We start from the raw sequence: 21,229 nt of genomic DNA, 5'->3' as shown, positions 1-21,229 counted from the left end.
TACTATTGTTAATCTATATAGTAATGTTTCATATAAACTAATGTCATTATCTTTCAGTATATCATTTCAGTTTGTTTATTATATCTTATCAAATAAAATCAAATACAGATTTTCCGTTAAAGTTTATAATGTTAAACCTACGATTCAAGATGTAAAATATGTGCGAGTTACGGTAAAAGAAATTTATGAAGTGATTTTGAATAATTATCTTTTAATTTTTTTAAAGTTATAATTAAATAGACATTTTGTTAGAATGTTCATAATTTCGGGGAGTGTAATTAAATCAGGTTATTTTGTACATTAACAATACTTAAAATATTAGTCAAAAGAATTATAAAATGCCTGATGGCTTAGAATTAAAAAAAAATAATCGTAGCAAAAGACATCGTAACAAGTATTTAAAAATACTGGACAAAGTTATGAGAAATTATTTTTTTCTCTCCCGTAAATTGTAACAAGTTTTCAGAAAAATAACTTAAAAAAATTGTGCGACTTTTATTACTTTCCTCATTACGTATTGAAAATTTTATAAAAAAAAATCGACTAATGTGGTAAATATCCAATTGTTCATCACATTAACCTACTAATGTTGTAATTATCATTTATTAACAGTTATTGTACATAATGATCGGTTTATTACATTTACCGTAACATGTACACGTTGTTAAGGTTACCCCATTGACAATTCGTTTGAAAATTCATTGCCGTATTGTCTGATAAAACAAAATCACCACAAAGTTTCGATTTTAAACATAAGTTTCATGACAGATTGTTAACTTAAAATAATTACCTTAATTATACTTTACACAACATCACTTTTTCGATAAGTTCGATTGGAAGTTCGAATTTTCGATAAGTTAGAAGTTCAATTGGTTACGATTATCGATTGAAAAATACGTAAGTCATAATTTTGCTAAACCTTTTGGTTATTTCAGTTTTCGTTTTTATTTTTAATTACTATGATAAGGAAGGAAATAGAATAATAAGGAAAACAAACTAATAATAAAACACAGAAAAGACTTTATTTTAAACATATCACAGCCACTTTATTAACCTTTTCGAAATATGCAAAAACCTCAAACAAACGCTTCTATACTAAATCGTTTAAAAACGACAGGTATCCTTGAATACATTTTATCTGAGTGGTTTAATAAAAACAATAACACTAAATATTCAAAACGTGTCTTAAGTAATATTCTCTAATAATGAATAAAAACGAATAACTCGACCAACAAGTTATACAAAACGTAAATGTTATGAATTTTAAAACTAATTATACAGTTTTATTTGTTTTAAATTTCATAAATTTACTTCGAGCATTGCTCAGCAAATTTTTCTCTCCTCATTAGAACATGCTGGGTAAGATCCAAGAATGTATCGAAGTCGCAGAACAGTGTGTCCCCACACCCTGCTATGGGGAGTATTACGCCTGGCCCCCCAGCACTCGCTGAGTATACAGCCTGTTGAACAAATTCATATTAGTTCCGACTGCTTTGACTAGTTTCTCTAACTTCATACACCCATTTCATATTAATTTAATTTTCAGGTAATTTGTAGTATTAAAATAAATAAAAAAAGATGCAACTACTCTCCGATGATTATTCTTATTTAAAACGAAACACCTCAGATTATTATTGTATACTATAAATATGAATAATCAAAATATACATTTTGAAAATTTACAACTAATCGCTTCGCATTCGCGTTGCAATCAACATCATATCAGCCGATAGACACCCACAATAAGGTCTCCCATAGATCGCCACCATGACCTATTTTGCGCTGCCCGCACCTAGCGACCTCAATTCCATTTTTATTTTATGTTGAACCTCAGCAAGACATAGACCGTCCGAACAGATTTCCAATAAGACCTTTTGGAAACGGCCTGCATCTAGCTTCTTTTGACGGTTCCGTCCACTTTGTGAATCTTACGCTGCGCCTGCCGATCCGATCTCTTCTCTCTAGAACATTAAAAGCCACTTCAACTTGTCAATCCGTTGAATTAATTTTGTTATCTTCGTCCGTCTACGGATCTCCTCATTCTTGATTCGATCTTGTAGAGAAATCCCGAGCGTAGATCTCTGCGTAGCTTGATGATATACATACCATAAAATATTTCTTTATAATTAAATATATCTAATCCTTCATTTAACATTTAAGTAACGATAAGTTACCCATATACGTGTTGAGTTTACCATAAATTATTTTTTATTCCCTTACTATAATACAATAAAAACAAGTCTAAAATTCGGACACCTATTCGTTACCATTTCATATTGATAAATGTTAGATAAAAGAGACCTTTAATTCCAATTAGTAAGCGACCCGGTCAGCGACATAGATCAGTTCTTAATCAAATAATGAGCTATTAAAGAATGAACAAAATGATATCTATAATATGAGAATAAAAAAATTACTTAAAACGTTCATTTTTTTTAAATGTTTAAAATGATGAAATAATAATACCAAACATTCATTACAAGTCATCGAGTAGGTGAGAAATTTTACATCATTCCATGAAGTGTGAAATCGAATTTGTTGAATGGTTTTAAAAACTGTAGCAAATTAGTTTCTTAATCAAATATTCATACTGCATGGGTATTTTTGTAATGCGACATGCATGCAGAGAAGTACAAAAAATGTGTACTGTGAATTAATAAATTTTGTTAATATACTTTTCAAAATGAATTATTTAATATTAATAGCATCTATACGATCGTTCATCGATGATATCGATTTCAATTTAGAAAATACGTACCACAAAACCATATTGTTCCGTGTTAGTTCGCTTCCACAATTCCAAAGAGAACGTCGATCCATATTTTGGCTGATGGGGTTGAAAAACTCTGGCGGCGGCCATTAAGCCAGCAACATTGTTTTCATGGGCCGAATACAAACGCAACTTCGGTTGGTCCAAGTCTCCATTTATAGCCGATCGTGATGCATTAACTATGTCTGCTAGGAGTACTCCTGTAATTGATTTAGTGCACGAGTGACATAATTACGATTTAAATTCATGTTAGTGTATCATCATCTCAACCACTGCACGTCCACTTCTGGACATAAGCCTCTCCCAAGGAATTCCAATAGGATCGGTTGGAAGCGGTCTGCATCCAGCGTGTCTTCCAATGAGTTTAATGGCTTAAATAAGTTTTAAATAGATAAATAATTTTCTGAGTTCTTCCAATGAGTTAGATTAATATTCTTTCTTTCGCAACTGTGCGCAAACAGGTGTAGTTTGTCGGGTGACAAATTACATAGGTGGGTACCCATTCTCAATCCGTAATATTTTGATACAAGTGTTACCATAATAAATCAAAATTTTATAATTGTTATTAGAATATATGCGTTCAATATTTACCTGAGGCAATTCGTATTAAATCATCGTCATAGAATTCAATGGCATATTCAATTTTTGTCATCTCCTTTATTTTCGGCATTACCTCTTGTGCCCATTTTGGCGGTTTAACTCCAACGTTTTCCTTTAACATGTACATAAATTACTTACTGTAATAAGTTTATTACATTGCTTTAATTACCGTGGTCCAGTATTTGTCTATTAAAAATAGAAAGTTTCTCTTGCTTATCATAAAGGCGCCTAACACTAAAGATTCTTGGGCTCCTAAAGTATTGATTCACTAATGTTTACTTAAGAAAGACAACAGTTAAAAGTTGTAAAAATTCTCTTAAATTTGTGACTAATTTGAAGAAACCCATATAACTATATTAATAACGAAGAAATATCATTCACTAACAAGTAAAGGTTTGTTTTCACACTAAAAATATTTAATACTTACTAAAGTTTGAAACAAATTGTCCAAAAAGAAAACGTCCTCTGGTGTTGATATATTGGTTCCAGTTTTATCACTTAAATAAGTATAGAAACTTTCATACGGTTGGAGCCATTTTTTGACGTCTGGAAGTTCGTACACGCTATCTCTCATTTTTGTATAAATAGGACAATTGTACCAGTACAGGAGCTAAAATATTAATAGATTAATTGAAAACATATTTTATTAATGACAAATTATTCTAGATGTCACACTAGGCGAGTACTTTAAAGTAATTCTCTCCATTTACTTTAAATTGTTTTTATATTACATTACTCACTATGAACGTGAACTGAGACCTTGAATGTGGAAAATTTAATCAAATACTAAACAATATAATTTGGTGACGGGTAATCTCACTCACGAGTTAATTACGAAAAACAATTGTATGTATGTATGCTGATTTTTTTCAATTTAGTTATAATTATTAACATCTAAGTACACACAGCACCGAGTAGTATTTATAACTGCATTCTACTACTGTCGTAAATTTACATGCGTATATGTTCCTTGCTATTAACTTTTACACTTCGTCATTCTTTCAACCGCAGGAAGTCCACTGCTGGATATAGGCCTCCCCGTAGATTACGTGCCTGCATCTTTCAACGACCTTACTAGTTCTTTTGTTCACCTTGTGGTCGAACGTTCTGCGCTGCTTCTGACCTGCAAGAGGCAGCATATGGCGTCCAGCCGTCCTTCCGTGGTATCTACTCCAAATCTTTAAAAGTCATCTCTTATGCGCGTTGTGAGGCCTGCCCAATGCCAATTTCCCAATCCGTTTTCGTCTCCTGATTTTATACTTACAGACAGGAATTTTTGTTCAATACTCACGTCATCATTTTGATACTCGAGAGTATCGTATGGAATCGGCTGCCAATTAAGTGCAGGGTTCCATCGTTGCGGCGGCAGCGGTGGATATAACGCTGACATCGCCGTCAATGCTGTCATCTTCGTTCGATCATAATTCGTAGTTCGAACTTTAATCTCATCAGGGAGGTAGAGTTGAGAAATGAAGTTACTGTATCGTTTCCTAAGATACTCCCCGACTTTGTAACCTCTCTGTTTACCTTTCTGTTAAACAAACCACCAACTATTAACGATGCGGAATAGTATTCTCATTTTACGTATTATTATAAATAGTTTTGGACTATTAATTATTAATGAGATGATTAAAAATATATATTTAATATGGAAACTGATTTACAATTGACCACATAGTAATGATCGCGGTAAAAAAATAATTAGCATTTTTACATAATCACAGACGTTAATCTTATTAAATGTATGTTATTTTAAACTAAATACAGTGTAGTCTATTAATATATTTTGTAATATTTATGACATGTTTTACTACCGTTTAGACGATAGGGCCTTATTCAAACCTATCCGACGTACGATTAACTTGTGTTTATGGCGACATAAATAAATCTTCCTTGAAGACCATTTGTTTATTTTTATTATTCGTCGTAATATATTACTGTGCTCTTAATAATGTTGAATTTGAATTGAAACCATACCAACGTTAATTAACGATATGAAATATATTGTAATATGTATTATTTACACAAATAAGTGTTATCTTAACTCACATTTGTTAACGCCTTTTTCCCAAAAGGAAAGAAAAGTTTATCACTTTTCTCTTCTGCTGGATATTTATCTAGTTCTTCTTGATCTGGTGTTCTATCTCCGTGTCTGAAGACCTAGGAGGAATATATTTATTATACACACGGCAATTTTTTTTCGTCTAAACAAATAACAAATTAAAAATCGGTTATGTTTGAATAAGCGTTCTTAAAAGCAAACGTAATCTTATGTATACATATTAAGACCGTTTTACATTTAAAAGCGTATACAGCGGGTTCTACGCTGATTATATTGTTCATGATCAATTTATTATTATAGTTGGTTATATGACAAACGACAGGCGATGAGTTGCACGTGTGTTCGTTATACATACCGTGAAAGCTAGCACCGGTTCAGTGTTATCCATACTGCTGTGGATTGCTTCCACCTTGTTGTTGGTCTCCACAGTCGCTGCAGGTTGGTAGCCCTGTATACACCCGACGCCGACCACCGCCACCGCCAATACCACCATCACAAACACCAGCTCCATTTTAGAACGTTTTCAAGCGACAACCAGCGGAGCGTGTGTTATCGGCATTATGTACGCGCGATCGCGAGTCAATTTCGACTGCAATGCTCGGAGTCTTTGCTCCATTTATATAGAGATAGATACAGGAGGACAGAGACGAATTCGCTATGTCGTATTAAATTAACGGATGTATCAAACGGCGATTTATTTTTGCTTTCAAATTAAACCAATGTATGTTAACAAATTGTTTTCAAACGGTCAACTTGTCAATCAAAGGTTAATTAGCTTACATCCTACATTGGGTTAACACGCGCTACGCATCATGTAAAGGTGTGGTAACTTCTCATTTTGGGACTTAAATTGATTTACTTACTATATATGAGTCGCATACATTTAGTCAATATATTATATGAAAATATATTGATTTTTGATTCGGAAATAAAATATTTTTACGGTGTGAGAATTAGATTTTACATCTTTAATTAAAAACATAGTTGACTAGTGATACTTTAACTAGATTTTCCTTCGTATATTTCGCAACTAATTTAGGAGGAATTTAGGTCAAAAATTTTTCGAACAGCGTTTGTCTATCTTTACGGTTGCGCAAACGTTACTTATACTTGTTAACCGAATTCGCGTTTTTTCCTATATAATCTCAAAAATAAAAATAACATTAAATGTTCTCTACGTATTTTTCTGGATGGTATGAAAATGTTTTTTTTTATATAATTAGAGATAGAATCCCCAATTTTTTAAGGAATTTAAAGGCATGCATATGTAAATAACATTAATCTTAAAAATATTGTTATAGAAAATGCTGCGTATAAATAATAATATCTTATGTGTAAATTAAGAAATACACAAACCCTCGCTTTTTCATATATAACCTTAAACGTCAGCCCAGAAATTTTATTAATTAGGCGATTAACTAAACCGGATCATAGGATTGTTGTACCTAGTTGACAGGTAACAAAATGCGTGAGTGTTGTATCTATTTTGTGTATAATAAATTGAAATATTTTCAAAAAGGAATATTTTTCAACATATCGTCATTTTTATTTAAAACTTCGAAAAGATTCATTTATTCCCATTAATATGTATCTATAAACAAAAAGGTATCTAAATAAAGAAATTAAAGAACAGTTTCATTAGAACTTCACGAGATTCTAAATTATAGTATATAGGGAAGAAGTTTTATTCGTCGTTAATAAAGTCGGATAGTTCCACTTGGAATAGTGCATATAGCGCAAAGTTTTCCTTATGTCGCCATTTTGTTCCATATGTAACCTTCGTTTTAATAATATATACATATATATACAATTATTACAATTCCCGATAACTTTTAACAAACTGTGCAGCAAAACTTCTAGAACACTGGCGAATCCTAAGTCCTAAGAACCTTATAAATAAGTTACACATAACGGGTTACAATCCGCGCTATAATGGCAGTAATACGAGTAATATACAAGATGAATGATTATAAATGTAAAAGCTTTAAAGGAATCAATGTATATATATATATATATTTATATATATATATATATATATATATATATAACTCAGTTGCTTTCAATTAATGTATGGTACCAAAATACATCTTCCTACAGACGGTCATTGACCAGTATATGTTGCCGGTGATGACATACGGATCAAAGCCGGTGACCGTGAGCCTTATAAGAAGGCTCAAGGTCACCCAGAGAGCTATGCTCGGATCTGCAAAAGACCAAGGTCACCGACGTAGGCCTAACAGTTGCTCGTTTGAAGTAGCTAAATATGGGCATATCGCTCCTGCAACCGATGGCATTTGAGGTTGAAAGGTTCTCGTGTGGCAAACATGAGCCAGTGAACACGATTTAGGTAGATCCTCTCCGTTAGGTGACGCCATGATATACTTAAAGTGTCGAGAAGTCACTAGATGCTGATAACGCAAACCCGGTCATCGTAGCTATTAACTGAAAAGAAGAAGAATGTATGGTACATCTGATCCTAAAATCATTGGTAACAAAAATAATAAATTACTTAATGATAATATAGTAGGAAAAAGTATTTTCAAAATTCTGATTACTACATATTAAAATTTATTATTCATTTAGTGTCTGTGCCGACAAACTTCGTACTGCCAGAAGCTTTTACACCTATTCAATCTTACATAATATCAGCATTCTTATCAACATCACATAGTAAAATAGGAAGAAATTGTTAGGTCACAGATTCTTAAATATCGCACCACTCAAAGAATGGAATAGTAAGTTTATTGGAAAACATATCGCGGACCGGTCCATCAGGTCCCTTAAAAGTTTTGGTTATCCTACGAAGAAGCCAAAGCGCCCTTGGTAAGGAATTGTCTGCGATCAGTACTACGTCACCTTCCCTTACATTAATGTCACTCCTGTTTCGTCCTTGTGAAATTATTTTGGTTGGTTGGCGGGTACTCGATGAGCCACCTTTTCCAAAAGTGATCTGCCAGCCTGTGAGCGTGCTTCCAATCGTATCTGCAAAGTAGGTCATCTACAATTTTGAATCCTTGAATTTTATCACACTACATTGGACCAGCAGGTATTAAATATAATAGGAATGTCTAACATCACGCCCGCATAATTCTCTCATTAGTGTTCACATACTCTTTATTCTTAACTATTGTGTTTTTAATAGTGTAGCAGTTTACTGTGACATCTTCAACGTTGATGTTTTTCGTTTACAGACATATCACATGCTTAACTTATAGTTATTAAATAAAAAATAAAGTTTCTGTTCTTAACAGCATCTTTAAAGCATTTACTATTATGTTTTCCGTAAGTAAACCTATACATAATATATAATCAAATTCAAAAATTAAAATGTAGTTTTTCCCCTCGTCTCGGAGCGTACGGGGATAGTTTTAATCCTCGTTTCCCTATCCCGTCCCGTTGCCCGTGTTATTGCAATGATCCTCAGGCATTTGGATTTATTAAAAAAGATTGCTTTAATTAAAAATAAAATTGTCTTAACATGGCAGAAGTTGTGTAAATAATTTTATTTTATCGTATACGAAAATTATCACAATCGATTTTTTTTCTTTTGAAATATGTATATCAATAAACTATAGTTAATAAAGTGAATATCAAAATTTATGTAATATCTCATATAAATTTATAATTTTGGGGCTAAAATTGACCCTGTTGTTTTTAACCTTGTCGATGTCACAAAATTAGCATTATAATTAAAATCAGTAGATGTAGATAATCGTGACTTCACCCTTTCGTTAGACAATCAAATTAAGAAATGGAAAAGGTGATTTCGATACATACACTTAAAGTGTATATAACTCACATTAGAGAAAACAAAATTCATACGTTTTCTTTTATTTATTGTCAATACCGCATTTTATTTTCGCTTGTGTCCTTAAAATAATTCCTTTTGCATTTTGTATTAATAAGGTATTATTAATCTTATCTCTATTATAAAACTCGTTCTTTGTTCATGTTGTAATCTAAAACAACACGACTGAATTGCGATTTTGAGCACAGGTATATAAATTCTCGAATAAGAAGTAATGTTAAGGAAAATATGGCTCTTTCATTTAATTTAAAGTTGTTATTTATACAGGCATGACCGACGTACACTACAACGAACAATCGTTCCTAGAGCAATTAATGGTGTGTACGGAATATGTGGACAAGGCGGAGAGATACGAATTACTCGGTCCTCTTTACCGTCTAATCATACCGATTTACGAACGAAGAAAGGACTATCAAGCACTTCTAACTTGCTACCAGCATTTAACAAAGGCTTACGCTAGAGTTATCGAAGTAACGAACTCGGGGAAGCGATTACTTGGAAGATTCTATCGTGTTGCATTCTTTGGAAAAGCACACTTCGGTGAGGACGAGGAAGGTGTGGAATTTATTTATAAGGAACCAAAGTTGACGTCACTCAGCGAGATTTCCGAAAAATTACAAACGTATTACGATCAAAAATTCGGCACGGGCTCCGTCAAGATGATAATGGATTCAGCTCCGGTAAGCTAATCGATTTGAACGTTCAAAATAGTTTCCAAAAATTCTTAATTTAAAGATAGTTTTTGTTCTCGTTTTTGTGCCGGATTATTTTTTACCCATTTAAATTCCAGTTTCAATTGTATGACGACAACGACCTTTCCGGTTATTCTTTGCCGTCAGATGTAGGTATCAGCAGAGTGTAACATGAAAATCTTGAGCATTATTATGCATACTGGTCAAACTGGCAATATTCAACTTGTTTTCGATTTCTAAGTAGGAAAATAAAGCTGGATATAGTATAATTCAATCCACTTACGTAAAATACTTCTAATGTCTATTTAAGAATATTTCCTTGCTATGTATAATACACTGAGAAACTAAATTTATAGAGGCTATAAACTACAAAGTGTAGATCAGGGTCAGTTCCACTATTTTGAGCGCCCCGGGCAAAACAAAATTTGGCGCACTTTCATAAAAATATAAAAAATGACTGGAAATTGGACTGAAAATGTAGTAGAAAAGTGTCTCAAACATTTTTCTTGAGACGCTTCAATCATACATCAATTTAAATTTACAAAATAAATAAAATGATGAATCTCAATAAAGATTTTTATATCGATGCCCCGGGCAGTTGCTTTGCTTTCCTGAACTTTTACCGGCGCTGCTTTTGATTTGAATGAAATATCCATAAAATATATCTATAAACTTACTAATTAATTCCTAATTTGTTGGCCCCTAAAACACAACAGACAAGCTTTAAAATAGATTACAATGTACCCAAATATTGTATAATGATGCAGGTGAACCGCGAGGAACTAGACGACAAGTTAGCATACATCCAAGTGACTTGGGTCCGTGTAGCTCCAGAGGGCAAGGCGGCCGCGAGCTCCAGCGGCGAAGGTTCGTTTGAGCGCGCGCACAACGTTCGACGATTCGTGTTTGAAACGCCATTCACACGTGACGGTGCACCACGTGGCCCCGTGCACCACCAGCGACTACGACTAACACATCTCACGAGTAAGTAGATTATTTCTATGGTTTATCTTATACAAAATAGCTAATGCTAATTGGCGGTAGAACTAAGATATAAAAATACACATAGCATCGAAGTTGACCAATAAAACTAAATTTTTGGTGACTTAAGTGATACACAATTCAGACTATGGTCACCCAGCAACTCATTAGTCGTTAAACATAGATATTATTATTATTATCATACTTACCGCTATTTCTGAAATAAAGATCGCTATTTTTGATGTAAAATGTAAATGCACGAATAAAAATAAAGTTACGAAATACGCATACACATTTAAATAAGACATGACATCCACCACCAACCATACTGAATGCGCACGTGTACTCCGGCCTCCAACATTCTTTCACCGTGAAAGGAGTTACCAAACTTTGTCCATTAAAGGCCGATAAGAAGATCTGCTTAAAAGGCAACGAATCTTGCGTACACGATACATAGACGTGCATATATGATGTGGTTATGAATTTACTTTAAAAAAACAGAACGCGTAATCACAACACAAAATTTTTCAGCCGAAAACTGGTTCCCATACGTTAAACGACGAATTGCTGTTATTGAGACCCAAGTTGAAGAAAAGAGTCCAATAGAAGTTGCTGTAGCTGAAATGGAATCTCAAGTTACTGAACTAACAGAAATTGTCAATGCTAAGCCGCCCGACTTAAAGAAACTCCAACTGAGGTATACTTTATTCTACTTTATCGCCTCAATTTCTCTTCGCTGCTTTGAAAATGTGATTCTTCTACGACAATTTACTACAAAATTTAAAGTTTAAAGTTAGAATTACGATAAAAACAATTTGATCACCTAATTTTGTTGTTATCATGGCTTGACTTAATGACATGAAATTATTTTTATTAATTATACTTTGATAAATATGTATCGTGATTCGATCGGTAACTCGTTCAGACATTTTAAAATTACTTATAATATTTTCTACTTATATTATAGAATCTACTTATATTATATTATAGAAGAGTCAAGGCCATTCAACGTTTTTTTTTCTTGTATGTATAAATTCCGTCATTCTTGTACGTTATAAAGTTTGTAAAGTCATCCGTCTAATCATTCTCTATTATTATTTTGCATATGATTGAATATAAGGTAGTTTAAATATAATGTGTTAACTGTCCCTCACCCGCTTCGCGAACTTAAGGACTGCGCCCCTTCAGCACTGCTTGCAGATAGAATTTCTTAAAATTCTTTCTTACCTGATCTCTATTCAGCGAAAGCAATATTCATACCAAATTAAAAGTGTCAAAATCTCTCTAGTATTAAATCTTTATTTTTATCATGTAAATTCTGGTATTACTTATTGTATTGATTAACATTTATGTTTTTTTTTAGATTACAAGGCAGTGTATGTGTGCAAGTTAACGCTGGTCCTCTGGCGTATGCGAATGCCTTCTTGGATCCAACATTAGCACCAATGTATCCTGATGAAATGGTGGATAAACTGAAGTGTACTTTCAAGTAAATCTCCAATTGAATATTCCAAAAAATTTAACCTGAAATATACAGAATTGTTCATGTGTACTTTTCTAAGATAATACTATTTAAGATTACTTACATAGATACAATATAGTTAAAGCACAGACAACTCAGTGTTATTTCGAGCAGTAACAAATAATATAATCTGTTGCAGGGAGTTCCTGACTGTGTGTCATTCGGCATTGCAACTAAACGCTAAACTCATCAGCTCCGATCAAGTTTCTTACCACGAAGCCCTCGAGACTAACTACTTCAAACTCAGTGACTCCCTCTCCGGAATCTTGGGACAACCTTTGCAAGACATACTCGTCAATGGAAGTCTTAGCACAACGGTCACCGGTGTAGAACTGGAGTCCAGTAATGCTTAGCCAAATGATTAATGAATTCAATATAACTTAACATCATATAACACCGTAAACGATATTCAAATTCAATAAAACTAAAATCCATGAATGAGGAGAATTTTTCTTAAAAACTTAGGAATACTGTAAGAATAAGCTAATATTCGATAGCAAATCGTATCTTATATCGTGATTATATACCAAATTGTTGACGTCATTTTAAAATTAGATTTGTATTGAAATTTGTGCTTACTCAGATTAATTGCAATTAATTATAATCTCATTGCAATATCGCTAAACACTACGCTTGCTCATCTTTTTCACAAACTAAATATTAATAACAGGTCAATTAATAAAAGCCGTTCTGTATAACAACACTGATATTAATTCATACTCAAAACCTCCGAATACTGAAACCATAACACCACATACATACAATAATTAGTCTCTTATTATATGTGTAGTATGTAAGATACTTGTCCTATTCTTGTCTATTAAGTAATGGTTCCTTTTTCATAAAATAACGTCTTCAAGTTATATTCGTAACATGTATATCTGAATGTAATAATACTGCATACTTTTAATCATAGTGGTGTATTAAAGATTTGTTAATTTACCTTTATATTTTTTGCACCTAAGTAGGGGTCTGATTATTTTCTGAATTCCTTTCGAGTTGTTGCTCTTTATTGCGATATAATTTTAAAATATATGTAAAATAAAAGTTTGTTTCATAATTCAAGTTGATGTTTATATTGAAAGATTTAAATATGTTTTATTTATTTTGTTGAAAATGGTCAAATAGGAATTTCATGTGTAGCATTATTTAATCCCAAGTTTATAGTACATATTGCAAATTAGACATTAATTGTGATATCCATATAAACCTTATAATACTCTGTTCATTCCACGGCTTTTTATTTATTTGTATAGGTATAATTATTGAATATTATATTTTATCCGAAAAGTATTCTTATGTTCCTCGGTCACAATTACTTTAATATATGTGAAATGTTATGAAAAAGAAACAATATAACTTTTAATTCATATTAATGGGTATTTGGTTATAGTGTCATACTGTACTGATTATATTATCTACTTACGTGTTTTAATTTTTTAGGGAATGCTCTTTATATTTGGTTTAATAAATAATTACATGTATAAGAGTTAGAAAAAAATATGTTATTCATTAATAAAATATATTTTTAGCAATTTTCCTATATTTGGATGGTAACCAAATACTCTTTAAACTTTCAAAGCTGACCTTTGGTAAACAACTTTTTGAGTATATCGTACTTAAATAATAAGAATGAAAAGAGATAAAAATGTTTTATATAATTATTTCTATTCTTTAAGTCAATATATGAATATGCCATAAAACATAGTATTAGGATATCACATACTTGTAGTCTTTATATTAATATTTATACCCGAGCACAAAATAAAGACTTGTGTGTGTTTACTAAATTGTATTATCATTTTTGCTGTTTTATTACATTTGTAAAAACATAATCTGGTTTTATTTGTCTTTCATCGTTTATTTACAACAAACAGACCATTTAAAATGATTTGAGAAAAAGAATTGCGTATAACTTCGAACAATTATTTAAAAAAAAAAAAAACTATTTTTTTTGTTATGATATCTGCAATCAGTCAACAAAACTATAATTAAATTTGTTACGCAGACTCAATCACAGCACGTGGTTTTATTTCAACCTCATAGGCGTCGTTAAGTATTCCAAAAGCAAGCGGATTGGAAGGATGATTGAAAACTCGGTTGTTAAAAATAAAAATATGTTTGTAACAAGTTATCATTTTTTTACAATTTTTCTTGAAATTTTTCAAGAAATTTGAAACTAATTTTATAAAAGGGCTTCACGCAGCGAACATAACTTCGATTTTAGGATTCAAGAGCCATGTGTTTTTGTACCTTAAAACATAAACTAACTCAAGATGTAGTTTTTTTATCGACAATAGCACTTCGCTGGGGAAGGCTGTTGTACAAGTACCTGGTAAAGTGGTAAGTGGTACCTCACGGCCTGGAAAATTGGTTTTAACTGTACGAAAATTTTGCTTAGAAGTTAGTGATAATTATTTAACGCAACGACAAACCAATCGGTTTTTTCAAACTCTGTATATTAAACCAATATATTAAAAATTGCTTACATTTCACAATGTTTGATAAGTGAAGAACAAAAAATTAATAGTAAAAAACAAACCAAATCAATAAACATTAAAAATTAATTTTCGAAATATCTAAAAATGTATGGTATAACGAAAAACCACTCTGTGAAGTAACCGGAATGGTTGTTCCGGATGGAAAATCTCTTCGCTGTATATAAACCAGGTCATCCTAGATAGAAGCATTACTGTAGTTTCCTCTGCCACTACTATTCATCCAGCGCTAATGTTTTTTGAAGTGGTAGTAATGTCCGCTTGGTGCTAAACCATCCAAGTCAAGGTCCGGCGCTCTTGGGCGCCCTTGAATGGGAATGCAAAAATTGTATCGAGTGCCAGCCTAAGCTGAGGGTCACCTCTCGGGGCCCTTTTTACTAGGGCATTCCTTGGAGCTCTGCTATCTCCTAATGCAATGAAATAGTAAAGAATATAGCGGCCCCAACTGAGGATCCAGAGAGTCGTCGCTCTTGAAGTTTGGTATCTATAATAGAGATTTAGGCTAGGCGCCACCTGCCCCAATTCTGTTACTTTCTTGAAATGCGAACGTGCACTATTCCAAATTTGTTTTTAAAAAGAGACTACCTTCATGTTCTTAAAAATAAAATACTTAACCACGTTCAGGTCCGATATTACAAGAATGACACTATTAATAATTCATTTTTAATTTCTAGAAACTGCGAAGTGTTTTTAGTTGTATATGTAACTATTCACTCACATTTTAAATATTATTTGATATGATATTCACAAATAAAATGTCTTCAATTCACAAGTAAAATTTTATTTCAGAATTTTCGGCAATTTTTCTTAAAGATTACTATCCTAAAATGTGAACAAATAATCGACAATTATATTAAAACATACGTTGTCTAATCATAATTCAAAAACTATGCAGATAAAACGATTCATTTTCTTTGGCTGATGTATCATCTGTGGTATATACAAATAGTTAAAAGTGTAAGTGGTATTTTATTGGTGTAAGAACTTTATTATTACAAATAGTTTTGTTCTTCGCAGCATATTAATATTACTCAAGGACATGGAAGACGAATTAGAGGACAGAGTTTTACACCAAACTTATTTGTCATTCATGAAAATTATCTCGCGATTTACCAGCAGTGTTGCGTTTGATACTCCGGCGAGCTATTTATGGAAAATGGTGCGTTTGTATTTACTACGGTCAGAGGTTGTAGTATTCACTTTAGGCATAATTATATTCTTCATGTATCTACAAACAATTGAATTATGGAGTCGGACATTACTCAGCAGATTGTCTCAAGCCATGAGTCCTCTCAGTGCTGTTCAAAGAATGAAACTTATGGAAGGTTCCGATTCAGATAGGCAAAGCTGGGAACTAAAAGGTTCACTCAGTGCGGCTTATGCAATCAAAGGACGGCGAATGCATATGGAGGACAAATTCATTATTAATGAAAATATTAACAATACAGGTATTTCTCTCTTCGCTATATTCGATGGTCACGGTGGCGAATTTGCCGCTAATTACGCAAAAGATCATCTCATACAGAATCTATACAACAAAGTTGTTGAATTAAATGCTTATAAAGACGGAAAACTAATAACCCTACCGCCTCAAGATGCTCCTGAAGAATCCAAAAAAGACCAAGAAAGTAATACCAGTGTTGAAAGGAAGACTAGTTTTAAAAAGTCTGTTAGTACTGCAGATGACACTTCTAAAAAAGAAATAACAGATCCAGAGTTATTGGCGCAACTATCAAAAGCTAGACCTATTACCAGGGAAGTACAAAAAATCAATAGACCAGTTAAAAATTTGACAATACCTCTTACAAGTTATTTAGATAAGGGGAAAATAAACTTTGGTAAGCTGCTGACAGATGAAGTTCTAGCTGCTGATAGACTACTTGTAGAGGCAGCAAAAAGAACTCTAAATGTTGCTGGCACTACAGCATTAATAGCTGTTTTAGAAGAAAATCATTTAATTGTAGCTAATGTTGGTGATTCCAGAGGTGTAATGTGTGATTCAAGAGGGAATGCAATTCCTGTATCTTTCGACCATAAACCCCAGCAGGTAAACAACTTATTAAAGAAAATACATTTTATTATAGAGGCTGGCTTGTAGTATGTTAACTTATTTTGATTGTTTTAAAAGATAATGAGTTTTGTTCACCAGAGATAATTGTAACTCTGTAAGGATTTGTTCTGATCTAAGTGGAGCATGCAAGGTCTTATTTCAATCAATCAAATCAATAAAAAGAGGCCCAAAGCTATTAGGATAAATTGCTCTTACCGCCTCTCATTGTTGAACAAATAGAATAGTGTTATTTTGATTTCGTTAATAATTTAAATGTAGTATCTTCTTGACAGCAGAAGACAATTCTACATGATTTTCTACACCACAGTACAAAAGAGTAATTTGCTGTTTCAATTGGTATTAGGTTTCTAGTCTAAAGGATGTTGTAGCAGTAATAATAAACTAAAGTATAGGAGATAGGGAGATTAATAATAAGATCTCAATCTATATGATATTGTACAAAACTTCACGAATTAAAATGAATCAATTCTGTCTCCTATCTTTGATAAATCCTATATTCTATCTTAACTCATTTTATGGTAACTATGGTTTGATTATATTTTTACCTTAGTAATGATAGTCTTAACAAGAGAACTTATTTTCAAAATCCTCTGGAATTATAAATATCATAAATATATTCTAATTATAAATATTTAACTTCTGATAATCACTATAATATGATTATGTTCGCTATGACTTAGATATCAATCTGTTATTTATATATAATGTTTGCTGTTTAGGTAAGGGAACAGAAACGAATTGAAGCAGCAGGAGGCTATATCGCCTTTAATGGTGTTTGGAGAGTCGCAGGTATCTTAGCAACTTCACGCGCTATGGGTGATTACCCTCTGAAGGATAAAAACTTTGTTATAGCAGACCCAGATATACTTACTTTTAATCTTGAAGATCACAAACCTATGTTTCTTATTCTTGCTTCTGATGGACTATGGGATACATTTACTAATGAAGAGGCAGTAAAGTTCATTAAGGAAAGAATTGATGAGCCAGACTTTGGAGCTAAGAGTTTAACACTTCAAGCATATTACAAGGGTTCTGTAGACAACATCACAGTTTTAATTATAAACTTTTTACAAAATAAAATTTCAACTAATATACCTTAATATGTAAGTGTAACATTAACATGTCTTTAAAAAATTATGTCAAAGTAAATATTTATTAGTGAAGTATGAAAATTAAATTTAAAAATAATAAGAACAGAAGTTTCAACTTAAATAATTATGTTTTTAAATTGACTCAAAAATACATAATCTTTTTTAACTGACAATTCACTACACATTATTTATAAATTATTGTCATGAAATTTGAAATTAAGTATGTATTTTATATTTTAGGAATAATATAAAACTATTGTATTTTATCCCGATTTTTAACGATTTTTGGATGGTTGTGATTGTGGATAGGTTCTTGTTGTGGTGAAAGTTTTGTTTCAAAAAGTATTCATTATGTGTGATAATACCATTTGTTGTAATATGATGGCGGCTATTGTGGGGTTTAATTTTTTTAACTTAAATATATTAGTTACATGAACTTAAGCATTATATTAATATCAATATCATATACCTGACAACTTGCCAATGAACATACATAAAAGTAAAGACCAGCTTTTCAAGAATTATTTAAGATTTTGTTAGTTCAAAGTTTTCATATATTTTATAAAACACAAAAAGGGTTAACAATTTATTACCTTGGGTGCTAGTCATTACTTATTCATTATAGTTTAGTTATGCATAATAAATAGTTATTAACAAACTTTTTCTGGAATGTACAAGGGGTTTCACTGAAAAGTATGACTATAAAACTCAGATATTTTTATATGAAAAATGTTAAAGAGAAATCTAGCCATCTAACCAATAAACAAAGTTTTATTTTGGGTAAATATATTTTTGAATCTTTTTCACCAAAATTGGCCTAATTTTTTTTAAATCATTGTATATACAAGATAAAGAAAATTGGGGCCAAATCTTCATGAAATTTAAACATTAAAAGATGTCTATATTTCAAATGTCAATGGAATCAATTTTTTATGATGATGGCTTCAAATGTTTAATGCCAAATTATTAGACTATAATTCTTTTAGTAGTAATATGTGATTCTTTCTCAAAATTAAAACTAAGTATTACTGGTAATTCAATTACAAAACTTTTGTACTATACAGTTTTATAAAAATATGAACCTTATAGATTTATCAGTATTGTCGAGACAATTGAGGTTCATTAAGCATTGTAAATAAAAATTTATACCCTATCAAGTTTTTATGATTTCTTCTGAAGTCTTGACATTGCTGATATGATCTTCATTGATTATTATAACTTTGTGAGGATAACATTATACTGTTTAGATTGTGATTTTGTTTTTTATTGTACTCTGCTTTCACAACAACCTTACTAACCATGTACAGTTTAGTAATATGCTATTACGAAAAAGGAGATGCTCTGGAAATTTGTCCATTTCCTAAACACTGTCTACATTAGCCTTTCTAAAATTGTTTAGAGTTATACATTTATTACTGACAAAAACAACATTCACACACAAGTGGTTTCCAGAAATAAATCGTAAATCATAAATATGCATAATATCTGTTCTGATACTCCGTACAGTACTGGTACTATAATACATTAACTTGGCGCACAGCCGTAATGACGTCATAATCATAGTTATGGAGAATGAGCAAGAAATAGATTTTTTATATAAGTAGTATGTGATAAAATTGTTATTAATATTGGAGCAACATCTATTTTAATGTAAAAATGTTTTCAAAGCCTTAGTATAATAAAAACAAGTTGAATACAGAAAGCCGATTGCCGTTGGCGCCGAAAGGTTCCATATTGGATAATTAAGATCGGGATGCAGAAGCCTATGATTTGCAGTGGGCGTCTAAAGACAAAGTACAGAATTATCCCATAGCCGTTCGAAAATTGTATTCAGTCATTTCGGTCTTACACGATTACAATGAAAGAAACCTCATAAAATGTGTACCCATTGAGTTGGAGGAAAAATACTGTTGTATTTTAAATAGGTTGGTGATTTTTCCATGTTGAAAAATAATCTACATTTAACAAGTAGAGATGTTGCCAAAGAGTTTGGTAATCATCCTACAAATGTTAGATCATATTAAATCTCGTGGGTTTTTGTTAAAGCAAAGGTTTGGGTTCCACTTGAATCACCAGAAAATAATTTGATTTCTGGATATGTAAAGTGAATTCTTTACGAGAATATTAAGAGAAAAAAATCTTATTGCTGACCAGGAAGATCATCAGCAACAGTTTCAAACCTAAGTATCCCCCAATGTCAAGTACTGCTCCATCTATAGTGGGACAGGAAAGGTCCAGTGTATTAAGAGTTCCTGAAACAGGAAAAACTCGTCACCGCGGATCTGTATTGCAATTAGCTGGAAAAATTGAATGCCGCTATTAAAGAAAAAAGGCCTGCATTGGTGTCCATAAAATGAATAGGGGTTCCATCACGTTAATGTTCGACCGCATACTGCTATGATAATTCAAAGTTTTTAGTTATCCACCGTATTCACCTGACATTACACCATCTGGTTATTACCTGTTCAGATCTCTGCACAATTATAACTAAATATTCAAGCCTTTTAAAAGTGTCTCTAAGGCAGTTGCTGACTATTTTAACTCCAAGAAAGAGAACTTCTGCAAAACAGAAATTCACAGCTTACCTGAAAGATGGCAATAAGTTGTAACAAATAACTGAGCATATATAGTTGGTTAACATTATACACATATTTTTATAAATCAATTCAAATATTTTCTTTAAAATACGACAGAACTTTCCCTCTTACCCAATGTTTGCTATTTTCTACGCTTTCGCTCATTTGTGGGTGCAAGTGCGGTTGAATCTTAACCTATTTGGTGTCTTCATTTTCATACAAATCCTAACATTTCTACGTCACAAGGATTAAATCACTAGAAACAAGCTAGGGACAAAATACTTATATGCACACTATAAATCAATGATAATGAAAAATATTATAAATTTGTATATAAAATTCGGAATACCGTATTTACGTACTGTAACTACAGTATCCGGCGATAAATATTGCACATCGACCTTTGGAAAGAGACGATCGGCTAATTTCGACTTTGTAGAGCGTTACTCTGTCGCACGAAATACGAACAGTCCGGTATCTATTAAGAACTGTAAAACAAGTATTATTTGCTTCTTTTAATAATTATTTTCATTCTTTGTATAAAATACACCAATTTTT

General features: G+C 32.0%; 3 protein-coding genes across 4 annotated transcripts in view; 2 read left to right on the top strand and 1 right to left on the bottom strand.

Annotated features, from left to right (window-relative positions):
- The window catches only part of Ziz (dedicator of cytokinesis protein Ziz), a 49,445-nt gene extending 35,869 nt beyond the window's left edge, over window positions 1-13,576 (top strand). For both annotated transcript variants that reach the window (XM_068765317.1, XM_068765316.1), the window contains exons 30-34: window positions 9,508-9,920; window positions 10,700-10,916; window positions 11,445-11,610; window positions 12,277-12,402; window positions 12,575-13,576. In XM_068765317.1, the coding sequence (XP_068621418.1) occupies window positions 9,508-9,920; window positions 10,700-10,916; window positions 11,445-11,610; window positions 12,277-12,402; window positions 12,575-12,788 (1,136 nt within the window). In that variant the 3' untranslated portion in view covers window positions 12,789-13,576. The remainder of the gene's footprint in view (window positions 1-9,507; window positions 9,921-10,699; window positions 10,917-11,444; window positions 11,611-12,276; window positions 12,403-12,574) is intronic.
- On the bottom strand, window positions 1,001-6,032 carry LOC137922337 (venom acid phosphatase Acph-1-like). Its single transcript, XM_068765321.1, has 7 exons — window positions 5,788-6,032; window positions 5,420-5,530; window positions 4,662-4,901; window positions 3,798-3,980; window positions 3,362-3,482; window positions 2,759-2,970; window positions 1,001-1,460 (listed from the first exon to the last, which is right to left on the bottom strand). The coding sequence occupies exons 1-7, from the start codon at window positions 5,941-5,943 to the stop codon at window positions 1,308-1,310; spliced, it is 1,176 nt and encodes a 391-aa protein (XP_068621422.1). The 5' UTR covers window positions 5,944-6,032; the 3' UTR covers window positions 1,001-1,307.
- Window positions 13,577-15,881: 2,305 nt separating the features above from the next.
- Window positions 15,882-19,312, top strand: LOC137922172 (protein phosphatase 1L). The gene is made up of 2 exons (XM_068765076.1): window positions 15,882-16,980; window positions 17,724-19,312. The coding sequence occupies exons 1-2, from the start codon at window positions 15,973-15,975 to the stop codon at window positions 18,102-18,104; spliced, it is 1,389 nt and encodes a 462-aa protein (XP_068621177.1). The 5' UTR covers window positions 15,882-15,972; the 3' UTR covers window positions 18,105-19,312.
- Window positions 19,313-21,229: the final 1,917 nt, after the last annotated feature.

Source organism: Battus philenor, unplaced genomic scaffold, assembly GCF_028537555.1.
Source record: "Battus philenor isolate CCGP_79_NKW_IND1 unplaced genomic scaffold, ilBatPhil1.0.hap1 SCAF_2, whole genome shotgun sequence".
Taxonomy (NCBI): Eukaryota; Metazoa; Arthropoda; class Insecta; order Lepidoptera; family Papilionidae; genus Battus; species Battus philenor.
Note: the sequence above shows the minus strand (reverse complement) of the source record. Positions and strands in the feature narration are given on the sequence as shown.

What these genes read in the sequence shown, in the direction of transcription:
- LOC137922337 (XM_068765321.1), bottom strand. Translation starts at nt 5,943, where the DNA reads ATGGAGCTGGTGTTTGTGATGGTGGTATTGGCGGTGGCGGTGGTCGGC. An exon ending in ACAATTTGTTTCAAACTTTA is followed by an intron (nt 3,483 to 3,797) that starts GTAAGTATTAAA and finishes TACATGTTAAAG; the next exon opens with GAAAACGTTGGAGTTAAACC. An exon ending in TTTAATACGAATTGCCTCAG is followed by an intron (nt 2,971 to 3,361) that starts GTAAATATTGAA and finishes AATCAATTACAG; the next exon opens with GAGTACTCCTAGCAGACATA.
- LOC137922172 (XM_068765076.1), top strand. Translation starts at nt 15,973, where the DNA reads ATGGAAGACGAATTAGAGGACAGAGTTTTACACCAAACTTATTTGTCA. An exon ending in TCGACCATAAACCCCAGCAG is followed by an intron (nt 16,981 to 17,723) that starts GTAAACAACTTA and finishes TTTGCTGTTTAG; the next exon opens with GTAAGGGAACAGAAACGAAT.